The 14,951-nt window shown below is 39.6% G+C and overlaps 1 protein-coding gene across 2 annotated transcripts in view; it reads left to right on the top strand.

Moving 5' to 3' along the window:
• Positions 1-14,951, top strand: part of TBC1D31 (TBC1 domain family member 31) — a 64,269-nt gene that overhangs the window by 45,485 nt on the left and 3,833 nt on the right. For both annotated transcript variants that reach the window (XM_020879030.2, XM_020879031.2), the window contains exons 17-20: positions 2,641-2,733; positions 6,089-6,229; positions 7,296-7,490; positions 8,672-8,798. In XM_020879030.2, the coding sequence (XP_020734689.2) occupies positions 2,641-2,733; positions 6,089-6,229; positions 7,296-7,490; positions 8,672-8,798 (556 nt within the window). The remainder of the gene's footprint in view (positions 1-2,640; positions 2,734-6,088; positions 6,230-7,295; positions 7,491-8,671; positions 8,799-14,951) is intronic.

Below are 14,951 nucleotides of genomic sequence, written 5' to 3'. Positions count from 1 at the left end.
CTTGTCTTCATCATGTAAAATATGTTAATTTTGGGTAACCAACTTCATTAGTTTTTTATGCCTAGGTTTTGTGTCATGTTTATTAACCTTCCCGTTTAAGGCTCTAGTGGTAAAGAGCCTGCCAGTGCAGGAGACATAAGAGACGCAGGTTCAATCCCTGGGTCAGGAAGATCCCTGGAGAAGGAAATTGCAACCCACTCCAGTATGTTTGTCTGGGAAGGTCCATGGACAAAGGAGCCTGGTGGGCTACAATCCATAGGGTTACAAAGAGTTGGGCCCACCTGAAGCGACTTAGCACATTCCTATTACCACCTATGCAGTTTTTTTCTAGTTCTGTGTTTTTCTGTTGTTTTTTTAAATTGTCTTAAGGATCAGTAGATTATTGTGCACCAGCATATCTGACTCTTACAAGACCACCTGTTTTTGTAAGGCTCATAAATTAGAATTGTTTTAACATTTTTCAGTGGTTAAGAAAATCAAAGAATATTTCATGGCGTGAAAATCATATTAGATTTTTTAAAGCATATGAAATTCAAGTATCAGTGACCATAAACACAGTTTTATTGGACCACAGTCACACTTGCTTACGTATTCCTTTAGCTTCTTTTGTGCTACAATGGCAGAGGTGAACAGCTGAAAAACTATGTCCCACAAAACCTCAAGTATTTAACTCTGTTACCCTTTCCAGAAGAAATTTTCCAGCCCCTGATGTCTGGAAATTATTGATAAATGTAAGAAATGAGTTAGGGACCAAGCTTGCTTCTTTCCAAAGGCACGTCAGTTTTCCCAACAGCATTTGTTGAATATTAGCAAAAGTCATTTGTCAGCTGATAGTTATTAAATGTTCAGTTCCCTTATAAATTTGATCTCCTCCTAGGCCAGTACCACACTGTTGGAATAACACCTGTGTAATGTTTTACTAATTAGTAGGCCTCATTACCACAATTAGTCTGCCTTTTCAGTTTTCCTCAGTATTCTCAAATGTTTATCATTTCAAACAGACTGAAAAATTTCTCTCTCCCTCCTTCTCTCTCTGAATCCTCCCATACTATTGGAATTTTTATTAGGATTGCATTGAATTTATAAACTAATTTAGAGTTTCAAACTTGCTTTTGATCACATATGAAATATTTTTATATTAATAATCTTATTTCTTTTTATAGCATGAGATAATGCTTTGTTTAAAGCCAACTAATTTTAAATTGTCTTTAAAATCTAATGACTGCTTTTAATTATCTAGTAAATGAGGTTGATAATTCATTACTCTAGAAAAGTCTGTTCTTCCCCAAAAGTAATTTCAGGCTTAGAACTCTGTCATCTCTTTATTCCTTTGAGATAGTGAAGGCAGTTTTTTGGTGAAAGCATCCTGTTGAGTCCTTTTAGGGCGTGATCAGCCTCTGCCTCCCCTTCCAGCCTCTTGCCCTTCAGCTTCCGGTCCTGACAGTGAGCTCTGAGCCTGCTGAACTGCAGGCGCGTCTCTACTCACAATTCAGGGACTCGCAGGAGAGACTTCTTGGGTCCAAAGTGACACATCTGTTAGTAACAAGCAACGGTGATCTGTTCTGCTGTGGTACATAGCTCTTTGTATCTCTGAAAATTCATAAGCTAAAGAGTTTCTGTAATTGAAATTCCTAAAAAGCATTCTTTGCTTTGCCAAACTTCTCCTCTGCTTCTTAGCATTGTAACTACTCTTGCTCCATCAACTCAAGTAATCCCTACCTTTGAGCTAGTTGCTATCTCAAGAACCTCTAAGTTGAACTGGTTTTCAGTCTGGTTTTTTTTACTCTTTGGATGTATGTCCTTGCACATCCCACTACATCCTCATTTTTACTGTGTCTCTGATTATATTTGATAGTGTGCCTGCAATATTTAACACTTGGCCTTGTGCACAGAAATAGTAATACAGTCATTAACTGTTTATTGGTTAGATGATATGTTTAGATTAGATGTTAATGGGTTTTACTTTTTGTTCTGAAACACATATTGTGTTATTCTCACGCCCCCAAAAATGAGGACTTTAGGCAGCCAAGTATTTAAGACACTTCCCAAGATTCTCTATGTAAAGAGTCCTTTATCTAAACCCTCTAGTGTATAGGCGTGAAATGCTTCCAAGTAGTCAAATTTTGGAGAAAGGTGAACTTTAAATTGGCTGAATCAAGCAGGGCACACACAGGTTGAATAGACTGCAGTACACTTTGGCTTGGAGTTACTCATTGCCAAACTGATTTTAGAAAAGTACAGAAGTTTAATCAAAAAGAACATTAAATAAATGTTATATCAAATAAGATTAAACATTTTATATTTTCATCCACTGTGAATTTAAATTGCTCAAGTTTTTCTAACTCATAATATGGCTAATGTAATATGGAAAGAACTGCCATCTGTTCTCCCAGCCTGGGCAAATGAGCATATGGTAATTGTGCTTTCTTTTTTAGAAAATTACACTTAACTTTAACTCAAGAGATTATTTCTGGATTCCACAGTGAATGTTAATATATTGTGAATTACTCTGGCTTCAAAAACCCAACATCTATTATTTTTAAATGCTTTTAGTGGTTTGTTCATATTATAAGATTACTAAATTACACAATTATTTTTGTTATTTATTTTTTATATTCACAGTTTGTGATTTGGCCATAGGTACACATGAGAGATCGAGAAATTGCTGCCACAGCCAAAGACCTGGAAATGAGACATCTGGAACTCGAATCACAAAAAAGACTTTATGAGAAGGTATAAATCAACCATTTCCAGTGTAAGAAAAACAGAGTTTGTGCATACTCTTTTTAGGCTGTATTTATTCAAGGTTTTTCAATGTTCATTTTGTTTGTGTTTTTTCAAGAAGAGTATAGTGTCATCCAGGATTGTAAGGTAGCCAGAATGCACAGAGTTTGTTGTAATTCTTTAATTCATATTTCTCTTAACAACTTATTCTAGTGTCTGAAGCACCAGATGTAAGCCCCAGATTTTGCCTCAGGATCTTTTACTAACTTACTATGTTTTCTTATATCTGTGTGATAGTGACTGCAAAATTAACCCAGTACTTCACATGGATCCTATAAGGTAAATCAGACAAGAGCTGTAAAGCACACTTTAAATTTGAACCTTCTGGAACCCTCTTACACTGTTGGTGGGAATGCAAATTAGTACAGCCACTATGGAAAACAGTGTAGAGATTTCTTAAAAAGCTGGAAATAGAACTGCCATATGACCCAGCAATCCCACTTCTGGGCATACACACCAAGGAAACCAGATCTGAAAGAGACACGTACACCCCAATGTTCATCGCAGCACTGTTTATAATAGCCAGGACATGGAAGCAACCCAGATGCCCATCAGCAGACAAATGGATGAGGAAGCTGTGGTACATATACACCATGGAATATTACTCAGCCATTAAAAAGAATTCATTTGAATCAGTTCTAATGAGATGGATGAAACTGGAGCCCATTATACAGAGCGAAGTAAGCCAGAAAGATAAAGACCATTACAGTATACTAACACATATATGTGGACTTTAGAAAGATGGTAACGATGGCCCTTTATGCACAACAGAAAAAGAGACTCAGATGTATAGAACAGACTTGTGGACTCTGGGAGAAGGCAAGGGTGGGATGTTTCAAGAGAACAGCATTGAAACATGTATATTATCTAGGGTGAAACATAACCAGCCCAGGTTGGGTACATGAGACAAGTGCTCGGGCCTGGTGCACTGGGAAGACCCAGAGGGATCGGGTGGAGAGGGAGGTGGGGGGGGGGGGGGGGTTGGGATGGGGAATACATGTAAATCCATGGCTAATTCATTTCAATGTATGACAAAAACTACTGTAATGATGTAAAGTAATTAGCCTCCAACTAATAAAAATTTTTAAAAAAATATATAAAAAGCAAAAAAAAACAAAAACAAAAAAAATAAATTTGAACCTTCTGGAATCAAATCATCAGGTACCTACCTTAGCACATATAATTCAGTTTCCATGACACTGGAAAAGGGAACTTTGGTACTGATATAAATATTTACTATTGAGGAAAAGCATTATGTTACTCACTTATTTGATGTTGAAACCGTAAGTTTTCACTTCTCTCAACCCTCTTAAAGTCAGACTGAGTTTGAAATCAGCGATAACTACAAATATGTAACAGGTATTTGCATATGATATGCAAACATGCATGTGATTATTTGTTTTTCACATTAAATAAGATTTAAAACATAGCATCCATTCTTAACTAAATCTCTTCTTAAGTTTCTACACTGAACTTTTTCTAAATCTGAGCCCCAGAGACAACTGTCACTGAGTTTCTTATGATTTTGAATTAGAATTAATTCACTTGAACTAAGCTTATTTTTTTAAACTATCGTTTGGGAGAGGTGGGGTGCTGGCACCAGAAGCATGATTTCAGAATTAACAGAACATTTGCAAGAAAAATACAAAGAATTTCAAAATTTTTTCTCTTAGATTCTCAGATATTAACATTTTGCTAAATTTGCATTATCCTTCTCTTTCAATCTCCATATACGCACATTTTTTTTTTCTGAACTGTTTAAGAGTAAGTTGCAGACTTGATGCTTGTTTGCCCTAAAAAATTCAGTTTATATTTTCTAAAACCAAGGATTGTTACATAATCATAGTACAGTGATAAAAATCAGGAAATTAACATTATTTATTGTAAAAACCTTACTCACATTTTATCAGTTGTCCTAAAAATGTCCTTTAGAGCAAAATGAAATCTAAGATAATCTATTTTTTCAGTTGTATGTCACTTTAAGTTGGAACCATTCTTGAGTCTTTATATTTTATGACATTTATATTTTTGAAGCATACAGGCCAGATATATTGTAGAATGTTCCTCAATTAGATTTGTTGTTTACCGGATGACTAATGATGTCAAGCATCTTCTCATGTGTTAATTGTCCATTTTTCTGTCTTCCCTGGAGGTCATGTGATTAATGTCTATTCAGGGTATGTAGGACCATACCTTTTCAGTTTTTATTATATCATGTAATTTTTTGTTGAAAACGAGATATTTTAAATAACAGGACAGATCTGGAAATCAGACTCTCTTCTTTCCCTGGGGTTTCTTGTTGTTTTTTTGCTTAGTGACTTTTCTAAATTCTGTGAAGTATTTTCTGTCATGTGCAGTCGCCGAAATCTCCACCCAGGGAACCTGGTGACTGGACAGAGATCTCCTTAGGTCCCTTGAACCAGTAAGTCTCCAGCCTGTGCCAAGGGGCTGTGTGTGCGTCGCGTTGTGACACGCCTTCCACACTCAGCGAGGCAGTTGACGGCTCCTTTCATTTCCTGATTTTACAAAACCTCAATTCACCAGAGTTGAAAGCTTAGGACCTTCTCAGGTCTGAGCATTCACACAGCCCTTAGCATGTGCACATTTTTACACATGCACCTGGCCTTGTAAAGCCCCAGGAATCCACTGGAGCATTTCAGAGCCCCGTGTAGACATCTAATTCCCCAGCTTTTCCTACCGAGCTTTTTGATTAGCCTGTTGTTTGCTCTGTGATCCACTGCCTCAGACAGCCATGATGTTCAACAGTTTCCCCTGTTTGTTTTCAGCAAATATCCCCAGGGAAAGGCTGTACATGAGTTCTGAGTCAGGTCAAATAAAAACAGCTTTGGGAGGAGGGTCTTCCAGGTCAAGTGATGACAGTTCTCTGGGAATGGGAGTTTGAAGGACCTCCATTTTGTCCCCTCCATTGACTGCCAGCCTACAGTTTTCAAGGCCAATGGCAGAACTTAGGTGTGGCATGGAATAGGAATAACACGTTTAAAATGCCATAAAGTGCATCTGAGATTCAGCCATTTTCTGTGAATAAATGCTCCCAAGATTGCTGCAAGCCTTCAGTTAGTTTCCAGAGTTCTGAAAAAGCTTGTTTTGCCAGTGATGTCAGTGCTTTTAGAAATGAGAGAATTTTCAGAAGTCTTTACTCTTATTTCCACTGATGTCACTCACCACTGTTTGCTCTTTACTTTGAAAATTAGATGATTATAGTTTAGGTATTCTAAAAAACAGAAAAATCATTTTTGTGTTCTAGCATTATTACTATATTGATTGGTGATTTTTTTTTTAACAGAATCTCTCCAGAAATCAAGAAGCTGTTGCAAAAGAAATGAGGGAAAATGCAGATGCCTATAAACAGAAAGTGGATCTTGAAGAACACATGTTTCATAGACTGATAGGAGCCAATCAAACTCAGAACCAAAAAATTCATAAGGTAAATATGGTAAATTTAGTGTCTCTATAGAGGGGAGAATTTCCATCTACTGTTCTTTTTAAAGAAGGAATTCAATATTGAACCCTATAAAGTTAGTTTCTTTGCTTCAGTCATCACAATTCCTAGAAACTCAACATTATTTTATTTGCAGGTTACTTTACTGACAGCATACCCATGTGTCTTTTATACTCCTTGAGAATTTCAAGACTTGCAAGAAAATACAAGGGAAATAACTTTGTGAATGATACCTTCCTACATTGTTAAGTCTTAGAAATTATACCTGAGTAGATTAGTTGCAAAACATCAGGTCTCTGCCTGGTATATAAGCCAGCGTTTTCCAAGTGTATTCTGTAGAATATCAGTAACTTAGTGTTAAATAAAATGGGGATGACAAGTATTGAAAAAGCTGTCTTAAAAGTTAGGCTTTTTCATGCCAGATTTGAAGATACATGGTACATTGTGAATCTTTGAGAAATTTTCTTAAACTTACAGAATTTCTTGGGGAGTATCCTTTCAGAAATGCTGACTTAAATGAATTGAAATGGAATTTGAGGCCTTCAGGGAGGAACTTTGTTATCCTTTTAACAAACTGTTAAACGGGTCTATGGCAGGGCCGGGCCTTGTCCCAAAAGCCAGGAATAAGTGTAAGATATCCCGACCTCTGTTCTGTCCCTTGACTGTTTCCCCAGTAATAACCCCCCTACCTTTTTTCCTTACAGGCTTTTGTCCAGTCTGTTAGATAAGTTCTTCTGACTCCTTTTCAAAAGATTAAAACATGGAAATTGTTTAATTCTCCCTGCCCCTTAGCCTAGAAGTTCTCAACCTTGGCTGTACGTTAGAACCCCCTGGAGAATGCTCTGGAAGTACCAGTATCCAGCTGCTCCAGAGATCAATTTAGTTGGTTTGTGCTGGAGCCTGGACATCAGTTTGTTTTAAACACTGAGGTGATGCTAATATGCAGCCAGGATTGTGAACATCTGTTCTGGACGCTTGGAGACACTGAATGGACGTACCGTATTTTATGTAATCAAGTCTGATCTTGTCTCTGAAATTTACGAATTCTTAGTTAATTGAAGAAAATTTGGCGAAAGCAGAACAAGCATGTCTAAATACTGACTGGCGAATTCAAGCTTTACATAAACAAAGGTGCAGTGATCTACACCGAAATGAATGTTACCAGGAAATAGCTAAACTCCTTCGGGAAAACAGGAAGAAAGAAAGAGAAGTATTAAATGCCATGATGGAAGGGGAAGCTAGAAAGGTAAGAATGATGTTATAAACTTCTTGTTAATTTTTAAATCTTGAAATAGTACATAATCAAGTGGCAAAAGCATCAAACCAAATAATTTTTGTTTGAAAAGATCTTAAAGATGATCTAATTTTAATAGGTATTGCTCAGAAAAGTCCAATATTGATGCCACCTAAGAATGACTAACCCACTCCAGTATTCTTGCTTAGAGAATCCCATGGACAGAGAAGCCTGGCAGGCTGCAATTCATAGGATCGCAAAGAATCAGACAGGACTGAAGCAACTTGGCGTGCACACATGCAAGAATGACATGACAAGAATGAGTGTCTTTCCAAGTTACATTAGTGTCTCAACTTTCTAGCTTCCTGTATTGGTTCTAGCTCATTGTATATTAGCACTTTAATTCACTGAATTTTTTATACTAATAACACAAAAGACTTTGAAAAGTTAGGAAATATATAGAGAGCTACTAGTAACAAAACCCAAAATAACTGTAACTACAAGCAAGATAGAAATATTTTTCTTTTTCACATGAAAAAATCTGAGTAGACAGTCCAGGGTTGGTACCCTGTCTCCAAGATCATCAGGAAAAATGCGTCCTTCAACTTTTCTGCACAACTTTCTGGAGTATGTCTTTCATTCACAAGGACACCTTTCCACCCATTAATTTTAAAAACTCAAAAAAACAAAAACAAAACCCAAAACACCTCAATCCCTGAATATTTGGGATCTGAAATGTACTGAAATGAATTATTTCAGTGACAGCTGGGACCCACATGTTTACGTGACACTGAGGCTTTGAGTGGTAGGGACGTCAGAAGTGCCTCTGCTTTCAAGGTTCTTCAACAGCCTTGAGCCAGGATCAGTTCAGTTCAGTTGCTCAGTCGTGTCCAACTCTTTGCAACCCCATGAATCGCAGCATGCCAGGCCTCCCTGTCCATCACCAACTCCCAGAGTTTACCCAAACCCATGTCCATCGAGTCAGTGATGCCATCCAACCATCTCATCCTGTCATCCCCTTCACCTCCTGCCCCCAGTCCATCCCAGCATCAGGGTCTTTTCCAATGAGTCAGGATAGGGACCCAAATTACCTAATACCAATTAGAGGAAACAAACAGGCTTATTTCACTGTAGGAACTTGCATTTAGCATAATCTTTATGTCTTTTTTTTTTTTCCATTAATTTGTATCTAGTGGGAGGAAGCTGAAGAAAAAGACTTTCATTTGAAATCAGAAAAGAAAACTGCTGCTCTTTCAGATGCATCTAGAAGATGGTTCCTAGAGAAAGAGATACATGATGCTCAGCATCCGTGTGATAAAGGTGAGCATTCCTTCCCGGTGTTATACTTCCATTCATTTCATATGGTCTCTTATCATGGATAAATCCTTACATGTGTTTTGGCACTTCTAGTCAAATTATTGCTCAGCTGAAAGATAATCACTAGTTACTATTTTTTGGTCAGGAAGACTGGGCTGAGGAGGTGAGGCTGTTTAAAAAAAAAGCTCCAAGAAAAATTTCTCTACCATCCTATAGAATTCTGTCTTATTCCATGGTTTCATGGTCCTGGGCCTCCCCTTAATATACTAGAATATAATTTGTTCCCAAAGTGCTATATCTAGTTAATTTTAGTTTAAAAAAAGTGTGCTTTGCTAATAACTGGTCCTCAGAACAGCAGTATATGAAAGTAGCACAAGGAAACTCATTATAGGATCTAATCAAATGTTAGGTTTTGGTGCAAGACCTCCTTTGAGGCTCAGTTGGTAAAGAATCCACCTGCAATGCGGGAGACCTGGATTTGATCCCTGGGTTGGGAAGGTCCCCTGGAGAAGGGAAAGGCTACCCACTCCAGTATTCTGGCCTGGGGAATTCCATGAATTGTATGGGGCCTATGGGGTTACAAAGAGTCGGACACAACTAAGCAACTTTCACTTTTCAACTTACAGTGGCATTCAATGAAAAATCAAAATTGTAACTTAAAATTCTAAAACTACAGATACAGGGAACATTTATTTTACTATACCATATATTGTTTCAGTCTTTTTTAAAAAGTGTATGTATTACTTTTAAAAATAACAGCCTTATTGCTATATAATTCACATGCCATACCATTCACCTATACAAAGTATACAATTCAATGGTACTGTATTACCATATATTAAATATATTCAGAGTGGTGCAGCCATCACCACAATCAACTCTAGAACATTTTCAGCACCCCCAATAACCCCATACCCATTTGCAGTCATAACCCATTTCCTGTCACTCCTCCCAGCCCCTGGCAACCACTAATCTACGCCTGTCTCTGTAGACTTACCTGTTGAGGAAATTTCATGTAAATAGAATCATATAATACGTGGTCCTTTGTATCTGACTTCTTTCACCTAGATAATGTTTTGAGGTTCAGCCATGTTGTAGCAGGTATCAGTACTTCATTCCTTTTTAATGCTGAGTAATGGTCCACTGTATGGGTATTCCATGTTTTATTTATCCATTCATTAACTGCTGGACATTGGGTTGTGTCCAGTTCAGGGCTTTTATGACTAATGCAACTGTGTATTACCTTCTTAATTACTTTTGTAGTGCACAAATTTGAAAAGTAAAAATAGAGATTAGATGCTATCATGCTCATTTAACTAGGCTGCTTTTGAAACCCCTCATTACCTCTCATGCTTTTGAGTTTAATCTCAAATAGTATTCAGAGCCCTTAGGCATGCTCTGTTTAAAACCTGCTTGTAGAAGACACCAGCCACTGGGGCTGCCTTACTCCCTAACCCCGTCACGCTGACCCCTACATTAGAAGAAAATAATTGAGCCTTTTCAAGAACCTCTGAATTTAGAGACAGTAAAAGGGAAGAAACTGCAAACGACTGCATCCATAGTCTTCCTACATTTGGCTCTTCCACCTCCATGGTGTCTTCCTGTTCTGTCATCTACATTTTGTCAGCATCCTTAAGTTTCACCAATCAGAGAGAGTTTGGTTGATAATCATCCATCTTCAAAAGGCTTATGTATAAGGATTTGATCATTGCCTTAATCAGGGTGTAGAAATTAAATCCATGTCATTTAATCCTAAAACCAGGGGCTAATCGGCTGTAATTAGGAAAACGGCATTTTGATCACAGGTGCTTGCTTTGGTTTGTCACTCAGAGCTAGAAGGGGGGCACAGGAAGTGGAAACAGGCAAGTGTGCCGAAAACAGACTGGTCATTTAAATATTGCCTAGTGCCACTCTCTCTTAGCAATGGGGAGGAAATTCTTACTGTTTCCTAGAGAACAGACCTTCTGGACAATATGAGTGGCCCTTGCTGCCCCTAAAATCCCAGGCCCATAAACTTAAATTGAAACTGAATAGCAATGTCTTATAAAATTATCCAGATTTGTAATGAGCAAAAGATTTGAACAGTTCTCCAAAGAAGATACTCAAATGGCCCACACACATATGAAGAGCTGTTCAGCTTAAATTAGTCATTGTGCTTGCATGCTGAGTTGCTTCACTCATCCAACTCTTTGCGACACCATGGACTGTAGCCCGCCAGGCTCCTCTGTCCACTGGGATTCTCCAGGCAAGAACACTGGAGTGGGTTGCCATGCTCTCTTCCAGGGGATCTTCCTAATTAGTCATTGTGAGTGAGTGAAGTCGCTCAATCGTGTCCGACTCTTTGCGACCCCGTGGACCTACCAGGTTCCTCCGTCCATGGGATTTTCCAGGCAAGAATACTGGAGTGGGTTGCCATTCCCTTCTCCAGGGGATCTTCCCGACCCAGGGATCAAACCCAGGTCTCCCACACTGCAGGCAGACGCTTTAACCTCTGAGCCACCAGGGAAGTCCAAGGGAAATACAAGTCAAAACCAAATGGGAAAAAAATTTAAAATGAGACGCAGCTTCATGATCAGTTAGCATTGATGTAATCCATTAACATGTGAGAGTTGGACTGTGAAGAAAGCTGAGCGCCGAAAAATCGATGCTTTTGAACTGTGGTGTTGGAGAAGACTCTTGAGAGTCCCTTGGACTGCAAGGAGATCCAACCAGTCCATCCTAAAGGAGATCAGTCCTGGGTGTTCATTTGAAGGACGGATGCTGAAACTGAAACTCCAATACTTTGGCCACCTGATGTGAAGAGTTGACTCATTGGAAAAGACCCTGATGCTGGGAGGGATTGGGGGCAGAAGGTGAAGGGGACGACAGAGGATGAGATGGCTGGATGGCATCACCGACTCGATGGACATGAGTTTTGGTAAACTCCGGGAGTTGGTGATGGACAGGGAGGCCTGGCATGCTGCGATTCATGGGGTTGCAAAGAGTCGGACACGACTGAGCGACTGAACTGAACTGAATCCATTAACAGCTGTGGGCAAGGTCCAGCCAAACCAGAGCAGTGCTGGTGGGAATGTGACGTGCACAGCCACTTGGGGAAACAGTCTGGCAGTTCCTCGAAAGGTTAAACACAGAGAGACTGTATATGATCCAGCAGTTCTACTCCTAGATACATACCCAGAGAACTGAAAATATATCCCTGCAAAAGCTTGTATACTGAATTGCCCACAGCATCAATATTCATAATAGCCAAAAAAAGGAGAAACAATCCAAATACCCATCAAATGAGGAATGGATAAAATAAATTGATATACCTATACAATGTAATTTTATTTTGCGATAAAAAGGAATTAACTGATTCATGCTACAAAATGGATGGACCTTGAGAATCTTATACTAAGTTAAAGAAGCTAGACCAGAAGGCCGCATGGTATATGATTCTCTTTATGAAATGTCCAGAATAGGCAAATCTGTAGAGGCAGAAGGGGGTTAGTGGTTTGCAGGTGGGAGGGGTAGGGGAGTGGGCTACCAGTGCGTACGGGGTTTATTTTGGGGATGGTGAAAATGTTCTAGAATTAGTGGTGATGGTTACACAACCCTCAGTGTACTAAAAACACTGCATTGTACCCTTTAAAGGGGTGAATTTTGTGGTAAGTGAATTATTTTAACAAAATGTATTGTTTTAATGACATTAGTAAATGCTGGTGGCCAGGCAGAGCCATTGGACCAGGTTTTTAAAATGACTGGGCCTTGAAGAAAGGGAGGAGCCTGGAGCAGGGGGAGGACCTTTCAGGGAGGGAGGATCTCACGGTGAGGTGACATGAACACCTAGTCCCAGCTTCACGGTAAAGGAAGACAAGGCTTAAATAAACTTAGCCAGGGTCACTAAGCTGGGTCCTTCTGGTTAGTTTATTTACTCCTGTTTAATCTGTGTTTAGTAGGAAGTGTTTCCTGGTGTTTCCTCATTTGTAAAATGAAAAGATTATAGACTAGGTGATCTGTAATTTTGTTACAGGTCTAACATTGTATTATACCATTTTCTAACTCCTCATGGTTTGTAGGCCTCCCCAAGAATCTCTCTCAGGAACACACATACACACACACACACCATTTTCCCTTACCATTTTTGTGGATTCACCAATTAAAGCCTCCATGAACTATCCTTGTGTAAAAGTTGCTTCAGTCATGTCCGACTCTTTGTGACCCCATGGATGGTAGCCCACCAGGCTCCTTTGTCCATGGGATTCTCCAGGCAGGAATACTGGAGAGGGTCGCCGCGCCCTCCTCCAGGGGATCTTCCCGATCCAGGGATCGAACCCGCATCTCCTGTGTCTCCTACATTGGTAGATAGATTCTTTACCACTAGTACCACCTTGTCTGAGAGAACTTGTTAAAAGTTACTAATCGGTGGCAGAAACTTGCCTGCCAGGGTGATTCAGGTTTGGCTAACTGGAACAGAGGGCTTCAGCACAAGGATGGTTCAAGAGAGTGACAGGGACCTTCAGTGCCAGGCTGAGCAGTTGGGCTTCATCCTGTTTACCAGCTTGGCAGACAGAGTGACCTGTGGAATACCGAGAACAGGGCTTCCCTCCCAGGCAAGGAATGCAGTTAGGGAAAGGAAAGAAATTTAGTTTGTTCCTTTTTGCTCCTTTTGAATTTTGTGTGGTACATGCAGTACCACTTCAGAAAAAGATCATTTAAAATAATAAGAATCACCTTTGGGGCTTTAAAATAAATACCTTAATTAAGTGAAGGAAATAAGCAAGATACAGTACAAGAAGTATTGAAAAAAGAACTTTCACCTTTTACTTTTCTGTTATAATTAGCAAGTGACCAGCAATTTTTAAGGTGCATTACAAATTGTTTTTTTATTTATTTATTTTCAAATTGTCTTTTTAAAAAATACATATTCAGGGACTTCCCTGGTGGCTCAGTGGTAAAGAATCCGCCTGCCAACACAGGAGATGCAGGTTTGATCCCTGGTCCAGGAAGATCCCACGTGCCGTGGAGCAGCTCAGCCCATGTGCCACCACTACTGAGGCTGTGCTCTAGAGCCCTGGAGCCCGCGCTCCGCAATGAGAGAGGCCGTGCGCCAGGCACCGCAACTAGAGAAGGGCCCACGCAGCAGCTAAGACCCAGCCAGCCAAAACAAAATTGTTTTTTTTAAATACATATTAAAAAAAAATACATATTCAGGGCCTCACCAATGGTGATTTAATTTGATAGATCTAAGGTAGAAACTGGAAAGCTAGATTTTTGTTTTAAAGTTTTACAGGTGAATGTGCTCAGCAGTGTTTGAAACGTGGCTATAAGGAAAGGGGGGAACCATTGGCCCCTCCGCGTTTATAACCCAGCCCTTTGGAAGGATGAATTAAGCAGCCGTGGGCAGGATGGACTGGGGAGGACAAATGAGAGACAGGGAACTGTGCGAACTGAGACTGGGCAGGATCTGATACGTGAGGCATCTCTGCAGTAGTAGTTGCCCAGACTGTGCCAGAACACTAACACAGCTGTGAGCTCGTTACCTCATTCCATTTTTTACCATTATCTTATTTAAAAGTTGTTCCTTCCTTATATATATAGTTGAATCTGCTCTTCTTTTTGTAAATCTTCTGATTAAAAACTGTTCTCTGGTCATTGAAGTGAAAGTCGCTCCGTCGTGTCCGACTCTTTTCGACCCCACGGACTATAGAGTCGATGGAATTCTCCAGGCCAGAATACTGGAGTGGGTAGCCTTTCCCTTCTCCAGGGGATCTTCGCAATGCAGGGATCAAACCCAAGCCTCCTGCATTGCAGGTGGATTCGTTACCAGCTGAGCCACAAGGGAAGCCCATTCTCTGGTCAGAATAGCCATCAAAAAAGTCTCTTAAAAAATACTGGAGAGGGTGTGGAGAAAAGGGAACCTTCTTGCTCAACTGATGGAAAGGTGAATTGGTGCAACTACTATGGAGAACAGTGTAGAGGTACCTTTAAAAAACTAAAAATAGAATTACCATATGGCCTAGCAATTCCAGTCCTGGGCATATATCCAGAAAAGACAGAAATTCAAATTCAGAGACACATGCACCCCATTGTTCATTGCAGCACTATTCACGATAGCCAAGACACAGAAGCAAACTTACATGTCCGTTGACAGATAATGGGTAAAGAAGATGTGGT

The sequence above is a fragment of the Odocoileus virginianus genome, chromosome 15 (genome assembly GCF_023699985.2).
Source record: "Odocoileus virginianus isolate 20LAN1187 ecotype Illinois chromosome 15, Ovbor_1.2, whole genome shotgun sequence".
NCBI lineage: Eukaryota > Metazoa > Chordata > Mammalia > Artiodactyla > Cervidae > Odocoileus > Odocoileus virginianus.
This window is presented reverse-complemented; position numbering and strand designations above follow the sequence as displayed.